The 17,903-nt window shown below is 37.4% G+C and overlaps 2 protein-coding genes across 2 annotated transcripts in view; both read left to right on the top strand.

The window, feature by feature from the left end:
- Positions 1-17,903, top strand: part of LOC306847481 (uncharacterized protein) — a 42,520-nt gene that overhangs the window by 14,449 nt on the left and 10,168 nt on the right. Inside the window, exons 13-15 of the mRNA XM_079381424.1 lie at positions 3,975-4,148; positions 6,715-6,888; positions 15,823-17,616. Of these exons, the coding sequence (XP_079237550.1) occupies positions 3,975-4,148; positions 6,715-6,888; positions 15,823-17,616 (2,142 nt within the window). The remainder of the gene's footprint in view (positions 1-3,974; positions 4,149-6,714; positions 6,889-15,822; positions 17,617-17,903) is intronic.
- LOC306847552 (uncharacterized protein) lies at positions 11,980-13,917 on the top strand. The gene is made up of 5 exons (XM_079381542.1): positions 11,980-12,184; positions 12,542-12,613; positions 12,856-12,954; positions 13,099-13,176; positions 13,308-13,917. Exons 2-5 carry the CDS (start codon positions 12,564-12,566, stop codon positions 13,414-13,416), a joined length of 336 nt encoding a protein of 111 aa, XP_079237668.1. The 5' UTR covers positions 11,980-12,184; positions 12,542-12,563; the 3' UTR covers positions 13,417-13,917.

Here is a 17,903-nt window from a genome sequence, read left to right as displayed (position 1 = left end):
AGGGAAAGGGGTGTGTGGCCAAGTATAGTGACCCATACTCGGAATTTGTGCTCTGCATTTAACCCATCCAAGTGTACACACGGTAGTGAACATACACCCGGAGCAATGGGCAGCCAATGCTGCGGCGCCCGGGGAGCAGTTGGGGGTCTTGCTCAAGGGTCTCACCTCAGTCGTGGTATTGAGGGTGGAGAGAGTGTTGGTTATTCACTCCCCAGGGCTCGCAAAATTGCTAGCCCGACGTCCCGGGGCTATTGCGTTTTCCAGTCGGGCTACCAAAATGCATCACTGCCCTGCCCGACGGGCTACCTTAAATACAGGGCTCCCACACAGTGTTCCCTCTAAGCTGAGCGCTCGCGCGACCACGCTCTTCTTCCACCGCGGCCACGCAGAAGAAATAATGTGCCTCGCGCACACAAAAATTAGTTGGGAAGCCATTTGCTTGAATGCTGCAGTAAAAGGAAAAGAATAGCAATGCTCGGGCAAACCGCTATAGAGCTGATGTCACGACAGAGTTAGAGCCGGTGAATGTGGTTTACAGGGTTCATAGAAAGAGAACGATGTGCACCAAATGAGTCACTGTAGAAACTGAATACTTCAATGGTTGCGGTGCACTCAACACGAGAGACAACGCAAACGCAATGACATGTGAAATAAAAGGTCCTCATGTATTAAAGAAGAGTGGCTTGATTAAGTGCTGGAAATAGCGGAGGATGAGCAAAGAACGGTAACATAACTCTGAGACATGTACAGTCACACACAAGAGTATTGTACAAACTGTACTTCATAACCATGTTTAGACAACTATAGAAGAATTCATGTGTTCACGTTTTTTTTTTATTTAACTTGCAGATCTCAGCTTAAGTTTTGCTTCAGTTTCTATTCTATTCTATTCTATCAGTTTAAATAGTTTTTTATAATATATTATGTTAGGCCTATATTATAGACTCAAAAACAAGGTCAATTATTTATCAGGTTTTTGACTTTGAGTCTCTTGCTCCTCAAGGCTGTATTCATTTAAAAAATACAGAAAAAACAGTGATATAGTGAAATATTATTGTAATTTCTAATATTGGTTTCCTATTTTAATACCTATACTTTAAAATAGCATTTATTTCTGTGATCAAAGCTGTATTTTCAGCATCATTACTCCAGTCTTCTGTGTCCCATGATCCTTCAGAAATCATTCTAATATACTGATTTATTATCAGTGTTGAAACTGTTGTGCTGCTTCATATTTATTTGGAACCTGTTTCTTTTTTCTTTGATTAATAAAAAGTTTAAAAGAACAGCATTTATTCAAAATAGAAATATTTTCTAACAATAGAAGTCTTTACTATCAATTTTATCCATTTAACACATCCTTGCTGAATAAAGCTTATTTAACTTTCTTTAAAGTATCTTTAAAAAAGAAAGACAATGGATTTTGAATAGTTTATATTGTAACACAAAATCTCTATTTTGACTAAACACTGTTCTTTTTAACTTTTTATTTTTAAAAAATATCACAGGTCCCAAAAAATACAGTATAAAAAAAATAAAAATAAAAAAGCAGTACAACTGTTTCCAAAATTGATTAAAAATCAGCATATTAGGATGATTTCTAAAGGATCATGTGACACTGAAAATACTGCTTTGCTTCACAGGAATTAATTACATTTTAAAGTATATTAAAATAGAAAACAATTATTTTAAATTGCAGTAATATTTCACAATATTATTTTGTGATATAATATTCAGTATTTTTTATCAAATAGATACAGCCTTGATGAACATAAGAAACATCTTTAAAAAAACTTTATTGGTCCAAACTTTTGAACTACAGTGTATTGCCCAAAAGAGAAGTTTTGCTCAGCAAGGAAAAAAAATTGAGTGAACATTGCTCCCACGGGTCCTTAAATTTGATACAACTAAATTGAAGAGTTTTTAAGGCCTTAGACAGTTTTAAATACGTTAAATGGTATAAGAAATAATTGTTAAAATTGCCTTAAATAGATTAAGAATTCTGCAGATACCTTTTAACTAGTAAAATAAAACTCTTTCCTTGATATTCGTTGATATTTGTGTATTGAAAATGTTTTTGATTGACATTTATGGTCTTTATTTTATTTGGGCTAATTGCCCGAAGGGCTACCAGGGATTTTTAGATTTTGCGAGCCCTGCTCTCCCACCTACAATCCCTGCCGGACCTGAGACTCGAACCCACGACCTTCAGGTTACAAGTCCAACTCTCTCGCGCCCGGTGTGAAGGGGTTGTGTGCCCCCCGGGTTGGGAACCACTGACCTATGGTATCGATTTAGTATCGATATCGAGGTATTACATTCTGGTATCGTACCAAAGCCAAAATTATGATATCGAGCCATCCATAAAGTACACTGTAAGTACATTGTAAGTACATCTATATACACATACTGTAAAATAAGGTGCAACCCAAAAGCCTATAATTCTAACTTTACAAAATTTGGTGAGGACATGCAGCATATGATTCTAAAGACGCTTGCCAACTTTTATTGGGATTGGTCTATAGGTGATGCTATAACAGCCATAAATTCCATGAATAAAAAAGCCATAAAGTAAAAAATAAAATAAAAAATAAAATCATAATTCTATGGTAATTTACCTGAAATTGCAAAAATTCCCTTTTTAATAATTGAATTATGTAATTACAGGCTTTCTAAATAATACATAATTTCTATTTGTATGTGCTTAAATGCCTTAAAGCACTTAAACTCAGTAATTGCTGCTTGCAGCTACATATTATTTATTTTAAAGCTGCAGTCCGTAACTTTTTTTTGGTTAAAAATGATCCGAAATCAATATTTCAGCAAGTACATAACCAGCCAGAGTTCAAAACTATCGCTTTACTTTAGCCTGATTCACAATGGTTAGCTTATTATAATGTTTTCTAATTTGAGTGGTACGGGTAGGTTTTCGCAGGAAATTCGAGCATGGCACTGCATCATTACGTCACGTCTGTAAACATAAAGAAGTTGTCCCAGCTAAAAGGCTATCTCATGTGAGGATCCTGCAGGTGGCGAATCGTTATAGCCTTTTCTCACAGCAGCTAGAATAATTAAATGTATAATTTTGATGGCGGATTGTAATCCAGAAAGGATGTGAATGAAATTAAATTATATTCCAGTTTTTAATGTGCTTCTGATTACAGATTACACAAGATTTGTATTTTAAAGAAAACCAGTTCGAAGGGAACATAATTTGCTTTCCGAGTTAAAAGAATTTCTTAATGTGAAATTCGAATGGCACGACAATTAGATTAGACTGTACAGAAATTGAAATCTACACATTAATACACACTATACTTATATTCACGCAATGCTGATGTTGTTAACATTAAAGGACACCTATTATGCAAAATCCACTTTTACATGGTGTTTGGACATAAATGTGTGTTGGCAGTGTGTGAACACTACAAACCTACAATAATAAAAATCCACCCTCTACTAATTTTTGAATCCCCTTTAAACCAAGTCAGTCTCACTAGGCCTGCCGTTTTGACTGTCACCGCAGTGTGACGTCACATTGCAGAGGGCTGGGCCACAGGGGTTGATTGACAGCCCTGCATTGCTATAGTTTCCACCCTCAGCAGTTACGCTGTCCTTCATTTCTGGAGACGGGGTGGGAATATGCAGCTCATTTGCATTAAAGCTGTACACTCCAAATCAGCTCATTTTTAGACAAACCCCAAAAATTACATTTTCCAGCTGTTATAATAAATTATTTGTGGGGAATTTTGGGCTTTTTGAAACTTCACAGACACATTCTGGGGACACTCAAGGCCAATATTACATCTTGTAAAAAGGGGCATAATAGGTGCCCTTTAATAATTTGAGAATAAAGTATAACAATAATAATAATTTGCATTAATAATTGTCACTTCTTCTGATTGTAAAGTTTCTGCTTATCTGAGCTGTAGATCCTGAACTGAAAGACTAAAGAGTGTCATTGTTCTCTACAGGTTGAGTTATTGTGGAGTCACAGATGAAGGTTGTACTGCTCTGGCGTCAGCTCTGAGATCAAACCCCTCACACCTGAGAGAACTGTATCTGTCTACAAATAAACTAGGAGATTCAGGGGTGAAGTTGCTCTCTGATGGACTGAAGGATCCTCACTGTCAACTGGAAACACTGTGGTAAGTTTGTATAAATTCGTAAATACTTTTTGTACTTTTCTTCTTAGGAAGAATGAACAAAACTAAAAAAAAAGTGTCTGTCGGGCTGCCCCCTAATAGTTGACTAACCAAGAGGCTTGGTCAACCAATGTTATATTAGTCGCTTAGTCACAGAAAAAATAAATATTCCACAGGAAGTCACGCAGTCCGTGACGGACAGATTGTTAATGGCTGGTCTATGTGGCAGTACAGTACAGCGCTATGGCTTTTCATCTGTGGGGCAGTCGTGGCCTAATGGATAGAGAGTCGGACTTGTAACCCAAAGGTCACGGGTTCGAGTCTCCGGTCCGGCAGGGTTGGTGGGGGAGTGAATATCCAGCGCTCTCTCCACCCTCAATACCACGACTGAGGTGAGACCCTTGAGCAAGACACTGGACCCCCAACTGCTCCCCGGGCGCCACAGCATTGGCTGCCCACTGCTCCGGTTGTGTGTTCACGGTGTGTGTGTGTAGGCTAGAATATTTACTTCACAGTTATATGAAAATCATTCTGCTTACTGGTTTTAATGCTTGCTGGACAAGTCGTTAATGAGGTATCGTTAATAAGGTATAAGTTAGACATTTTGATTAATATAAATTAATCATAAATATCGAGTCAATAATTGATTTCCAAAAGCTAAAATTAAAATAATAGTTCTAAAATTACTACACTTTGTATTATAAAAGGATGTACTTTGTACTATAAAAAAGGATATTTTATATCTGAAAAATTAATTATTGTTTAGCACGCTATTAAATCTATTTGTGAACAGATTATTAATAATAAACATGGTCTAAACATTTTTAGATGTATAGCATTCCTCATGTTGTCATTTGGGAAAAACCCAACTAAACGTGTTCAAGTTTATGTCACAATAGCACGCTAACTAATGCAAAAAAGAAACATTATTTACTCATCAGATCGATCTCCTCTTCTGAATGAACTCTTGTTCTTATCTTGAGGGAAATCCAGCCTTTACTCAGCGCGTCTTCTTCCAGAAACTAACAGTATAGCCGCGATGAACAACTCCTCACTCTTTGTTTATGTTGGGCGTCTCCATGTGCGCGCGGCTGACGTGGTTATTTTCATATGAACGGCGCGAGCCGTGAGGGGGCGGGATTGCATTAGAGATAATGAGTAATGAATTCATCACAATGTTTGTTTTCGATACGACTTAATTTAAAAGTAAACACTTGAAGTGTTCTATAGAGAACTCCCATGTTTCTGTGTTGAGTATTTGCTGAGTTACACTTACACATTTTAGTGATGTGTTTCAAAAAACAGGTCGCGGAGATGGCGAAGACAAAGAGCACACCCAGTTTGTTTGTTTTTTTCAAAAACCACAAAGTTCTGTTGCAATTGTGAGTGTACGCAAAAAAAACTAGACACTTAACAGTTTTGATTCATGTATAACACTTATTTGTGTGACCAAAATCAACAGAGTATTTTTTGTGTCTTTTGCACTGATCTTAAAAAAACCGAGCTGGTATCGCCGGCGACACGTCGACCCCAGAGGGTTAACGTAGAAAAGTGTGCACTTTTGAACTGTCTATGCAGACTGTGGAAGCTGAACAGTTGCGCGCTTACTGCATGACAGACCGCCGGTGCGGTCACTTGCTCTTAAAATACTGTGATTTTTGGTCATACAGATAAAAGTACATCTTTCGAATCTGTAAAGACTTAATTTGTGTGCACTCAGAATAACAATGAAACGTTGCAATTTTGTAAAATAAAGCAAACAGGATGCGCTTTCTGCCGTCTCGGTCTCTGTGAATTTGAACGTGAAACTTCGAAACTCCGTGTATACTTGCCTGACATGAAAAATATATCTGAAGAGAGTGGAATGCCTACTTTTAAATGAACTAATTCAAATAGAAAACAAATATTCTCAGATTATGTAATCCATATGAAACATGCACACAGGTGCATCACTCCTGCGGAGATGACGAGTCAATGTCACCAACTTCAAGCTGAAAACAAAGAAAGCACTAGTTTATCAATAAATTAATAAAACGTTAATGCAGTCTCCTTGCTGTTTTTTCCTGACACAATAATTATTATATTTGCCGGTGCGCTGTGGCAAGCTTTTTTTTTGTGTGCTTGAGCACTTATTAGGCTATGTAGACAATTAAAGGCTCATTATTATGATTTATATGGTTTATTAATAAACTTGCGACTAATAGTCGACCAATACTTAAAATGAACTAGTCCACCAGAAAAATCTTTAATCGAGGGCAGCCCTAGTGTCCGGTCCTATAATTGAAGATGTTTAGTTGTCATGAGATTCTTTACAAAGTGTCTGACAATTTCACTGTCTTCACAGTAAGTATAAAAATTATTGAATGATTTAAACATGTTTAAGCGGCTTTATTTCATACAATTGTTTTGAGGATTTTGGGAAGCTGAAAAATATTTATATTCTTTCTTTGATATTGATATGAACCTGCTCCTTAGCCTGGACCTGTTGATCATGTTGTGGATTAAGTCTCTCTTTCTGTTCCTGCTTATCCTGAACTGAGAGAATGAAGAGTGTAATTTTTCTTTACAGGCTGAGTAATTGTGGAGTCACAGATGAAGGTTGTGCTGCTCTGGTTTTAGCTCTGAAATCAAACCCCTCACACCTGAGAGAACTTTATCTCTCTGAAAATACACTAGGACACACAGCAGTGAATATGCTCTATGAACTACTGAAGGATCCTCGCTGTAAACTGGAAACACTGTGGTAAGATTATATGAATGTATCAATATTCTTTCATATTCCCCTTATGAATAATGAACAAAATTAAACCCAAAACTAATCTAGACTAATGTGTCCTTTCATATAATTGAAGAGGATGTTTAATATTTAAGAGATTCTTTCCAAAGTGTCCGACATGGTAAAATTATCTTTACAGTAAATGTAAACATTGGATGATGTGAAGATGTTATATCTCAAAGATCTTCAACCCTGCTCCTGGGGACCCACTGTCCTGCAGAGTTTAGTTCCAATCCTAATCAAACACACCTGAAACGGCTAATCCAGCTCACCAGGATCACATTAAAATACACTTGCAGGTGTGCTGAAACAGGTTAGAAATAAACTAGGAGGACAGAGGGGTGCCAGGAGAATGGTTGAAGACCCTAAATCAGCATTAAAAAAAAAAGTAAAAAATATTCTTAGTTTATATATATATATATATATATATATATATATATATATATATATATATATATATATATATATATATATATATATATATATATATATATATATATATATATAGAGAGAGAGAGAGAGAGAGAGGGAATATATACATATAGATATGTAGAACTGAGAGACTGAGGAGTGTCATTGTTCTCTACAGGTTGAGGAAATGCGGTCTCACACGTGAAGGTTGTGCTGCTCTGACTTCAGCTCGAAGATCCTACTCACGCCGGACAGAACTGAATCTGTTTGAAAATAACTAAGGAACTCATAACTAAGTTGTAGTCTGGTCTGAAGGTTTTTTTTAACCGCATTATAACCTGGAGACATGTTTACAGTAAGAATCAAGTAGTGTTGTTTTTGGTGGCCTTGGTCAGTAAAAGTAATCCGCCAATACACAGGTCACTATGCACATTCATGTCACTCTAAAATGACGACGCGCCCAAAGCAGCAAAACTGTACAAACTCTGGACATCCACACACCCCACCACAGTATTATCAACACACCACCTACACCTCCATAACAATGTGCATTATACAATACTCATCAACTAATAAAGCACTCACCTGTCACTTGTAAATAAAGTCCATGGGTCTGTCATTCCATGCCACTTTACTCGGATTTAAAAGTAAACACAACCAACAAAATAACTTGTGCTCGGTGCTAGCTGTTAGCCACTGATAGCACTCATAGTTATAATTGTTGAAATGGCGCATAAAACCTTTGCTGGCCTTTGTTAGCGAATTCACTTTGGGTATAGGTCTTCCTTTCTCAGTTATTCTCTTTTGTCTGCAAAAGATCTGGTGTAGGCACCGATGACTGCAGCTGTCATTTTCTTTTTGTTTACTTTCATGTTCGTACCTTAGAAATCCCTGATTAAAGGGGCGGTCTAACGCTGGGGGTAGCACTGGGCACGTAGCTGGACCCAGAGGGCGGGCTGTCATTGAAAGTCAAAATTTGATTGGCTGATGATTCTGTCACTAATGCTTGTAACAAATCAGATGTGACGTCTTTCAACAAAAGGGTAGCACTACTGTATCTGTAGTGCTGGCCTCTGACTTTTTTTATGTAGGATATTCCAGTTCAACCTCAACTAAACTAATCATAGGCAATTTAGTGGACATTACACAAATGAAAATGATACCTAAATAATCAATAAAACATTTTTTTCACACAATTTAGTTTTTTTATAGGGCCAGCAGAGAAGGCCCTGCTTCCCCTGACGGCCCACCACTGCGCTAGTAGTATAGACGAAACCAACATTTTCTTTTAGCCAAACCCATTTCAAACAAGGTTATCTTATATTATTGTTACCTTATAGACTTAAGAATACATCCATGCCAGACAAGGAAGACTGATTTGAATTTACAACATTTATTTTACCAACCAAACATGTTAACATATTTGTTGTCGTCTTCTAAATAATGCCGCGAGTGGGGCTTGAGGAAGTGACGTCGTTTGCATCTGTGCAGTGCGACCTGATGTAGCCCCAGAAGTGACACAGGAAACAGAAATACTGCAAAATAATAATAATAATAATAACAAGACTAAATAACATTATAACATTTTGTTTCGTCTCGTTTTAGTCAACGAAAATGAAGAGACATTTTAGCATAGTTTTTATTTTGCAAAACACATTTTTATTCGTCAACAATATTGCATTATATATTTAATTATCATCATCGTCACATGACCAGCATTTACGTTGCGTCTCGTCTCGTTTTCGTCACGTGATAAAGGTTCGTTGACGATGATATTTAGTTGTTATAGTGAAAACCTGGCAACCTGCGTGAGGATCCTGATTGTGGACTACAGCTCTGCTTTCAAAACCATCATCCTGGATACCCTTCTGAATAAACTAACACAGCTCTCTGTATCCACCTCCATATTTCGGTGGATTACCAGCTTCCTGACAAACAGGCAGCAGCTAGAGAGACTGGAAAAACTCACATCCAACACCTACACCATTAGCACTGGATCTCCTCAGTGGTGTGCGCTCTCCTCACTTGTCCCTCTGCACAAATGACTGCACTTCAAAGGACCCCTCTGTCAACCTCCTGAAGTTTACAGATGACACCACAGTCATCAGTCTCATCCAGGACAGTGACTAGCCTGCAAGAGGTTGAGCTGTTGGCTGTCTGGTGCAGTCACATCAACCTGGAGCTGAACATGCTCAAAACTATGGAGATGATTGTGGACTTCAGGGAACAGGGGAAACACTCTGTCTCAAATCGTGCTCACGGAAAGCGCTTGACAAACAGTGTCTCTTCCGCGGCTTGGTGCGCTTTTGACTCGTTTTTAGTATCAAGCAAGAGACTATACGACATGTTACATGATTTGACAGATTTTTACGTAGAAAAGGCAACAGTGCACCGCATTAAAGGAAAGGAGCATTCATGTTTTCATAACCGCTGGCCTAAATGAAAAATGAGCCTAAAATGAAATCATCTTTGAGAGCAAGGGGGGCCACCTGGTGTTTCGGGGGCCCTACGCAGCCTGCGTATTTTGCGTATAGGGAGAATCGGTTCTGCCTTCAGACACCATGAGTTTCTGAAATAACTATGATTGCGATCTGATGGGAATTCTGTTCATTGTGTGAGGCAGAGATTTATTATATGCATTGCATACATGTTTAGCACAATAGAAAAACACTGATAAACCCATAGTTTGCATCAACTTCTTTAGAAAGAAGAGAATTTATATTAATTTTCCACAAAATTATATAATGTAAAGCTGTTTGGGCACTGTCCTGTCTCACTATACTGTTATCCTTTCAGCCAAAGCAAAAGTTTGAAATTTATTACATATGCAGATGCAGAAGTCCAATATCAACAAAGACACAGGACAAAGACAGAACAAGAAACCAAATAAATACGATTATAATAATATAGGATTTGTCTAAGTTTTTCCAGCGGTCTCTGGTATTTTCATAAGCAGTGTATAGCCATTGGACTTAAATGGACTGAGTTGATTTATGCTTTTCTGATTTTAAATAAACAGAGCAACCATGACTGAACAGGTGTTTTCATTTTACCTTCACTGGTGATGTTGTGTGACGTTTGCTTCAGAGAGGCATGTTAAGGGCAGGTTTTTAGAGTAGCACTGGCCTGACAGTGGAAACACAGCAAGATTTTGGCCTTGCGGCTTAAGATGTGAGGCCATTGGCCCTGCCTGTACCGTTGTTAGCCCTGGCTCACACTGGCCTGACAGGCCAAAAAGCGGCTATTCAAGTTCCTGGGCACCACCATCTCACAAGACCTGAAGTGGGACTTTCACATAGACTCTATTGTGAAAAAGGCACAGCAGAGGCTATACTTCCTTTGACAACTGACACAGTTTTACTCCGCTGTTATTGAATCAGTTCTGTGCTCTTCTAACTGTCTGGATTAAGACTGCAACGAACTGTTAGACTACCTGTAGGATTACATGTTTTTGGACCTGTTTCCAGATGTTTTTTCTTTTCTTCAGTGACGTAACTTTTGGATTACTTGTTTGTTGTTACTCGAGATATTTGGGGGATATTTTTGATGCCTTTGACCATTTTCACCATTATTGGACAGATTATCCCTTGCTTCTGGTCTGGATATTCAGTTAAGTGTTGTTGTTTTCTTCGTTTTGAGGATTTTGCTACTATATCGTGATTGTTATCCTACTTTATGCATGCCTGTACAATTTTCTTCTATGGGAGAAGCATTTGATTATCAATGAAATTCAAAACACAGTCGGAGTTATCTTGACATTGAATAATGTTGGTTTACTGATGTTTGAGAGAATCTCTTCGGCTGGAAAGAGTGAACTCCAAGTCATCCATTCTTATCCTATCGGACCTGCCTGTCTCTGTGCCTACCACAAAGGGTATGAGAAACATTCACTAACACAGTCATACACACACATATATCTGCTGTCGTCTGTGGAAATCATCTCACCTGCTCCTGCAGGTATACTGATGTGCAGAACATCCCACAGATTAACATTTAAACAGATCAGGTGCTGTGATTATTATTATTCTTTGTGTGTGTGTGATTTGACCCAAAGAGAATTTTCTTTCTCCTGAAAATGTTACTTATTTTTATCACATTGGACTAAGATTTGCTGACTTTGTTCACACAGGGGATAACGACATCCATAGCAAAAATTGTTAATTTTCGTTAAACATTTTTTGTTTTATTCAACCTTGTTACAATTATGGTGTTCCCGGTTAAAATAAAAAAATAGCCTATAAATCTTGTTTCATGCTATATTATCACCTAATATTATTCGTATCAACCCTTTTGTCAGCTTGTTTTCTTTAAATTAGGACTGGTTTTGTGTTATTTTTGGAACTGATCTTTCGTAGGCCTCATTAATCTGTACCTCAGTTTTTTGTGGATAATTTGTGGATAATTTTGTCAATATTAAATAAAATATGAAAAAATGCACTGTTTTTCAGACTAGCATGCTCTAATATTTAACCAAGAAATTTGTTCTCAAATGCTTATATCTTGTAAAAAAAAAAAAAAAACCAGCACAAAAGAACACTTGTGGTGTTCCTGGTCGCTCTCGGTCATTTCCGTGTCTTTTACATAGCAGATGTTTATAAACTGGATGAGCTGGTTTTTTTCCAAACAAGACTGGTAACTTTTACTGCCAGAAGTGAAAGTATTTTAAGAGTTTTACCGTGTGCCATTTTACACTAGGGCATTATAAGTTCAGTAAAATCTGAAAAAAACAAACCATGTGTTAAATAGTAATATTTGTAGCTGCCTCTACAGGAATTTACATGGTGGGGAAACACTTGAAGAGAAACTACGAACATGTTGGGAACCTGTTTGATTTTGAGTGAGCGTTAGTCAGGTGAGCTGCTTTTAAGTGACTTCCTCATTAACTAAAGTAACCATGAAAGAAGGTATATACATGAAGTATTTAAACATGGATTTCTTATGTCAAATATTCTTATTGGTGGAGATGTAAGACATATATTCTTGAGTATATAATCAAATTTACTGAAATATATAATTTTATAATCATTTATAGAAAAAATGCTTATCCATTTCACACTCATTTCATTTGAATTAAACATTTAAATAAAAGGCAAACAAATAGGAAACAGCAATCATGCTGGAAAAAATATAAAAGTGTAAAGTTTAAGTAAATTACCAGTGACATTTAAAATACATCAGTGTTTCTGACTTATCAAACATACATGTGCAGCTTCATTCAGACTGAATCAATCATGGATGACAAAGAAACATTTGGCGATGGAGATTTTTCTCCAGGATGCAGGTAATTCTACATGATCTTAAATGTTGAAAATACATTGTATGTATTAAAATAGGGCAGTTGTGCCAGGGTTAAGAAGATATTCTGAGTGGTCTCTAACATTATCCTTGTGTGATGTCATCACTCTTCAACATTTTTTCACAAAATTCTCAGTTTATATACATGTAACATCAACTATATGAATTCTTGTTTTATTCTAATATCTCTTTTCTGTTGTCTTTGTTCTATTCACTTTGGTTCTACAGGCAGAGATCAAACTCACCGGAGGCACGCTGTGTGTCCATGAACAGTGACCAGTCTAAGGAAAACATAACATTTACAGAAAAACGCACAACTGATCCGAGGTACAGCCTTTCTGTCTAGATAGAATGGTAGATAAATTCACTATGCTAGGTTTATCTACATGTAAAATTAACCTAATTAATTCCTTTCTCTGCTCTTTATTGTTTTATCTCTCTTTTATTTGTTTTTATTAAACTGTTTCACAGACCTTTGTCCATGAGCAGTGACCGTTCTAAAGACAACATAATAACATTTAAAGAAAAACGCACATCTACTGATCCGAGGTACAACCTTTCTGTCTAGATAGAATGGTAGATAAATTCACTATGCTAGGTTTATCACATGTAAAATTAACCTAATTAATTAATTTCTCTATTGTTTTGTCTCTTTTTATTTTTATTAAACTCTTTCACAGACATTTGTCCATGAGCAGCGATCGTTCAAAAGACAACATAATAACATTTGAAGAAAAACACACATCAGCTGATCTGAGGTATAACATTTCATTCTGTCAGGTGGATTGAAGTGCAGGAAGAATAGTGTTGTAGAGAGTGAAAGAATGCAATCCCTCAAGTTTTTAAAATCTATGCAATTCAAACCATGACCTGAACATCAGTCACTAATTTAACCCTTGTATCATTTGTTTAGAAGGGCTTTTAAGATATCTATTAAATGCAACAGTTCAGCTAGAATGGTTGTATTTGCTTTGCATTGCCTCTTTTGATGGGGGTTTTCCTGATTGCATAGCTCACAGAAAGGGGTTTCCCAGATTCACTGGAGGTCTGGTTGCATCTAAAGTGACATCTTGTGAAGCCAATAACAAATGGTGCATTGGCTGATGAGCAAAAGTCAGACAGAGTCCCGTAGGTAATGGAAGTTTGCAGTGGAGCAAAGACCAGAGTCAGAAACTAAGGCTTCACGGGAAAATTTGGTAACGAGACTCTCAGCAAAAAGAAAAAAAGGCTAGATGAGCGTGGACCAGGTCGCTGTTTGAACTTCGTTTCTCTGACTGTAATATATATATTAAAAAAAAGAATTAAAAAAGGAAAGAAAATGAGACTAGACCTCATCATGCTGCGGGACTAGACTAGTCTGAGGATTTGTTTGAGTCACCTTGTTTTAAAATCTGATGGTTGACCAACCCCCACAGGTGTTTTGATCAATGACATTTGTAGCCCCTTTCACACAGTAACACCAGCAATTTGCCCTAAAATTACTGGGACGACTTTACCGGTACATACAAAAATGCACTGTTCACACAGGCAAGCCATTCACACATCACTTTCAAAATACCGGAAAATTCTGTAACATCAAATCAACTCGACATGACCTCTAAACAGCTGCACCTCCCAGTTTTGTGTTTCTAAACATGGAGGAGTGTACGCAGTCAGTTTTTTGTTTATTTTTCATCTTTGTGTGCTTTTGGCCTAGAGAAATCGTATTAGGTGACTTCAAACCGAACTACTGAATAGCCACCTTTTTCCTGAACGCAAAAGTCTCTCCCGACTGGAGCGATACTTTACATTTCCGGTCTCTGGCATTTCTAGTCAAATTAACATATTTACCAAGCTGATAATATAACTTTAAACCTATGAAAATGGTTTTAAAAAGCACATGGCGCCATAGTTTCATCACTTTACTGTCGCAATGACCTTTTTTTGCAGTCATAGTTTTAGTGGGTAGATGACATGAAGCGATACAAGGTTAGCTGCATTGAAAACAGATGAGGGCACATACAGTATACATCTCCCAATCGGCACAAAATTCGTGGCATTTTCGTCTACAAAATATTAAGAACACACATTATTTTATTATTTCACATAGTATTTTAACTTAAGCACTGCAAGCCATGCTCGTATTCTTTTGTCATCATTTATGCAAGGCATACAGTGCCAGACACGGACAGATTACGCAAAACAAGTACTTTACAGGAATTCCTTAAGCTTATTGCTGTTACAGTGGTAGCCAACAACAGCACAGCTTAACCCTACACACATTTTTATATTTAGTTATATAGAAAAATCTTATCTTTAATTAATTCAGTCTTATCTTTTTTACATGTTGTTGCATCATCTGCGTCAGAATGCCATGATTTGTCCAGAGTAGACGTCTTATGTCAGCGCGTTCTGAATTAGTATGTGCTCATACCGGTAATGTTGTTCTGCGTACACACAGAGAGCATTACTGTTAGTTTACTGGTAATGTTACAACTTCTCATACCGGTAAAATTGCTGGAACAAATTTACCAGTATTTTTGAAAAGATCCTGTTCACACATAATCTCTTAAAAGTAATTTACTAGTAAAGACTGTGTGAAAGAGGCTATTGTCTATAGTTCAGGGTATAACCATGTTCTCCTCTCACATTAATAAACATTCTGTTTTATTAGTCACATGGTTTATTCAGTTTCCGGCTTTTTCATATTATAATTTAGCCCTGCTTTCTATATTTAGCAGAAATGATTCATGTCAACATTTGGGAGATTACTTAACAATCACACATAAACCAAGCAATCATAATCATTATGATCACAATAAGTAATCATTGCATACTTCTGCCTAACTGAATATCTGCTATAACTAGACTTGCTATTCTTTAAAGTCAATTCCACAGGCAGAGATCAAACTCACTGGAGCCCAGCTATGTGTCCATGAAGAGTGAGGGGTCTATGGGAGAGTCTGTAATATTTATTGGGAAAAACATATCAAATCTGAGGTACAACATTTCTAGAGTTTTTAGATAGAAAAAAAAAATATTTTTTATAACTCGCCTCAAATGTTGAATATGTGATAACATCCATGCTTCTGCTACATATCACTGTATCCATACCAGCCAGGGGCTAAATGACATCATTAGATTACCAGGTTTACTTTACATTATTGTCAGTTTTAGCTCTTTAAGTATGTTGTATTCATTATTTGAATCTTTCAGTTGTGACTCTCAGATGGTCCAAAGTACATTCAAATCAAATCTGTTGAAGAAGTTTCAGTGTCTGTATGAAGGAACAGCAAAGCAGGGAAACCCAACACTCCTGAATGAGATCTACACAGAGCTCTACATCACAGAGAGTGAAAGTGGAGAGATCAGTAATGAGCATGAGGTGAGACAGATTGAGACGCAATCCAGGAGAACAGCAACAGTGGACAAACCAATCAAATGCAATGACATCTTTACAGCTTTACCTGGACAAGACAAAGCCATCAGAACTGTGCTGACAAAGGGAGTCGCTGGCATTGGGAAAACGGTCTCTGTGCAGAAGTTTATTGTGGACTGGGCTAAAGGGGAAAAGAATCAGGATGTCCAGCTGATATTTCCACTTCCTTTCAGAGAACTCAACTTGATGAAGGACAAAACACTCAGTCTTTCAGATCTTCTTCGTGTGTTTTTCCCTGAAATCAAAGAAATAGAAATATTCAGTGATAAATATAAAGTGTTGTTCATCTTTGATGGTCTCGATGAGTGTGGTCTGTCTCTGGACTTTAAGAGTGATGTGAGGTTGTGTGATGTTAGTGAATCAGCCTCAGTGGATGTGCTGCTGACGAACCTCATTGCAGGGAATCTGCTTCCCTCTGCTCTCATCTGGATCACCTCCAGACCAGCAGCAGCTGACCTCATCCCCTCTGAGTGTGTCCATCGAGTGACAGAGGTACGAGGCTTCAGTGATCCACAGAAGGAGGAATACATCATGAAGAGAATCAGTGATCAGAGTCTGGCCGATACAATCATCTCACACCTGAAGTCATCAAGGAGCCTCCACATCATGTGCCACATCCCAGTGTTCTGCTGGATCTCAGCCACTGTTCTAGAGAAGATGTTCAGTCGAGCAGAGCGTAGAGAGATTCCCAAGACTCTCACTCAAATGTACACACACTTCCTGATCATTCAGACCAACATCAAACATGAGAAGGACTATGAGAAGAAAGTCAAAGATGAAGACATGATTGTCAAACTGGGGAAACTGGCTTTTCAGCAGCTTGTAAAAGGTAACCTGATCTTCTATGAGGAGGACCTGAGAGAGTGTGGCATTGATGTGACAGAAGCATCAGTGTACTCAGGATTGTGCACTCAGATCTTCAGAGAGGAGTTTGGCTTGTTTCAGGGCAAAGTCTTCTGCTTTGTTCATCTGACCATCCAGGAACATCTAGCTGCTCTATATGTGCATCTGTCTTTTACAAATGACGATATCAATGCATCTGACCAAACCAAACAAAGTCCCTTCTCCAAAGCTTTAATCCATAAGAAATATATGTCAGTATATCACCTGCATAAGACAGCTGTAAATAATGCCTTAAAGAGTAAGAATGGACAACTGGAACTTTTCCTGCGTTTCCTTCTAGGTTTCTCAACAGTGTCCAATCAGACTCTCTTACGAGAACTACTGACACAGACAGGAAGCTGCTCCCACAACAAAGAGAGAACAATTAAGTTCATCAAGCAGAAGATCAGGGAGAATCCCTCTCCAGAGAGATCCATCAATCTGTTCCATTGTCTGAATGAACTGGGTGATGATTCACTGATGCAGGAGATCCAGCATTATCTGAAATCTGGAAAAATAAGAGAAACCAAACTCTCCTCCTCACAGTGGTCAGCTCTGGTTTATGTGTTGCTGACATCAGAGCAGAAGATGGATGTTTTTGATCTAAAACAGTTTATTGGAGCCCAAAATACAGCAGATGAAGTTCTTCAGAAGCTGCTGCCTGTGGTTAAAGAATACAGATTTGCTCAGTAAGTCACACTAACAATAATTAACCAACAGTAAGAATAGATTAATATTGTCAGTTAAAATGTTATAAAAGTAATTTAAGTCATTTTAACATGTTTTTATAAACGTTTGTGCATGGCTTTATAAAAATGTTGTACATATCGGTCAAAGTTGCATTGAGAGAGAGGAAAAAAAAGAAAAAAAAAAACACAAGTTCCAAATAAGTAGACAGCAAATCCTCCACAACAAATCTTTTAATTTTTCCCGGTATTCAGAACAAGAATGACAATATAAGTAGCAAAAATTATGG

The sequence above is a fragment of the Barbus barbus genome, assembly GCF_936440315.1.
Source record: "Barbus barbus genome assembly, chromosome: 27".
Lineage (NCBI taxonomy): Eukaryota > Metazoa > Chordata > Actinopteri > Cypriniformes > Cyprinidae > Barbus > Barbus barbus.
This window is presented reverse-complemented; position numbering and strand designations above follow the sequence as displayed.

Bases quoted from the DNA above. Each gene is read 5' to 3' on its own strand.
- LOC306847552 (XM_079381542.1), top strand. From the start codon at position 12,564: ATGGATGACAAAGAAACATTTGGCGATGGAGATTTTTCTCCAGGATGC. The intron at 12,614-12,855 runs GTAATTCTACAT...TTGGTTCTACAG, and splicing joins GATTTTTCTCCAGGATGCAG to GCAGAGATCAAACTCACCGG. The intron at 12,955-13,098 runs GTACAGCCTTTC...ACTGTTTCACAG, and splicing joins AAACGCACAACTGATCCGAG to ACCTTTGTCCATGAGCAGTG.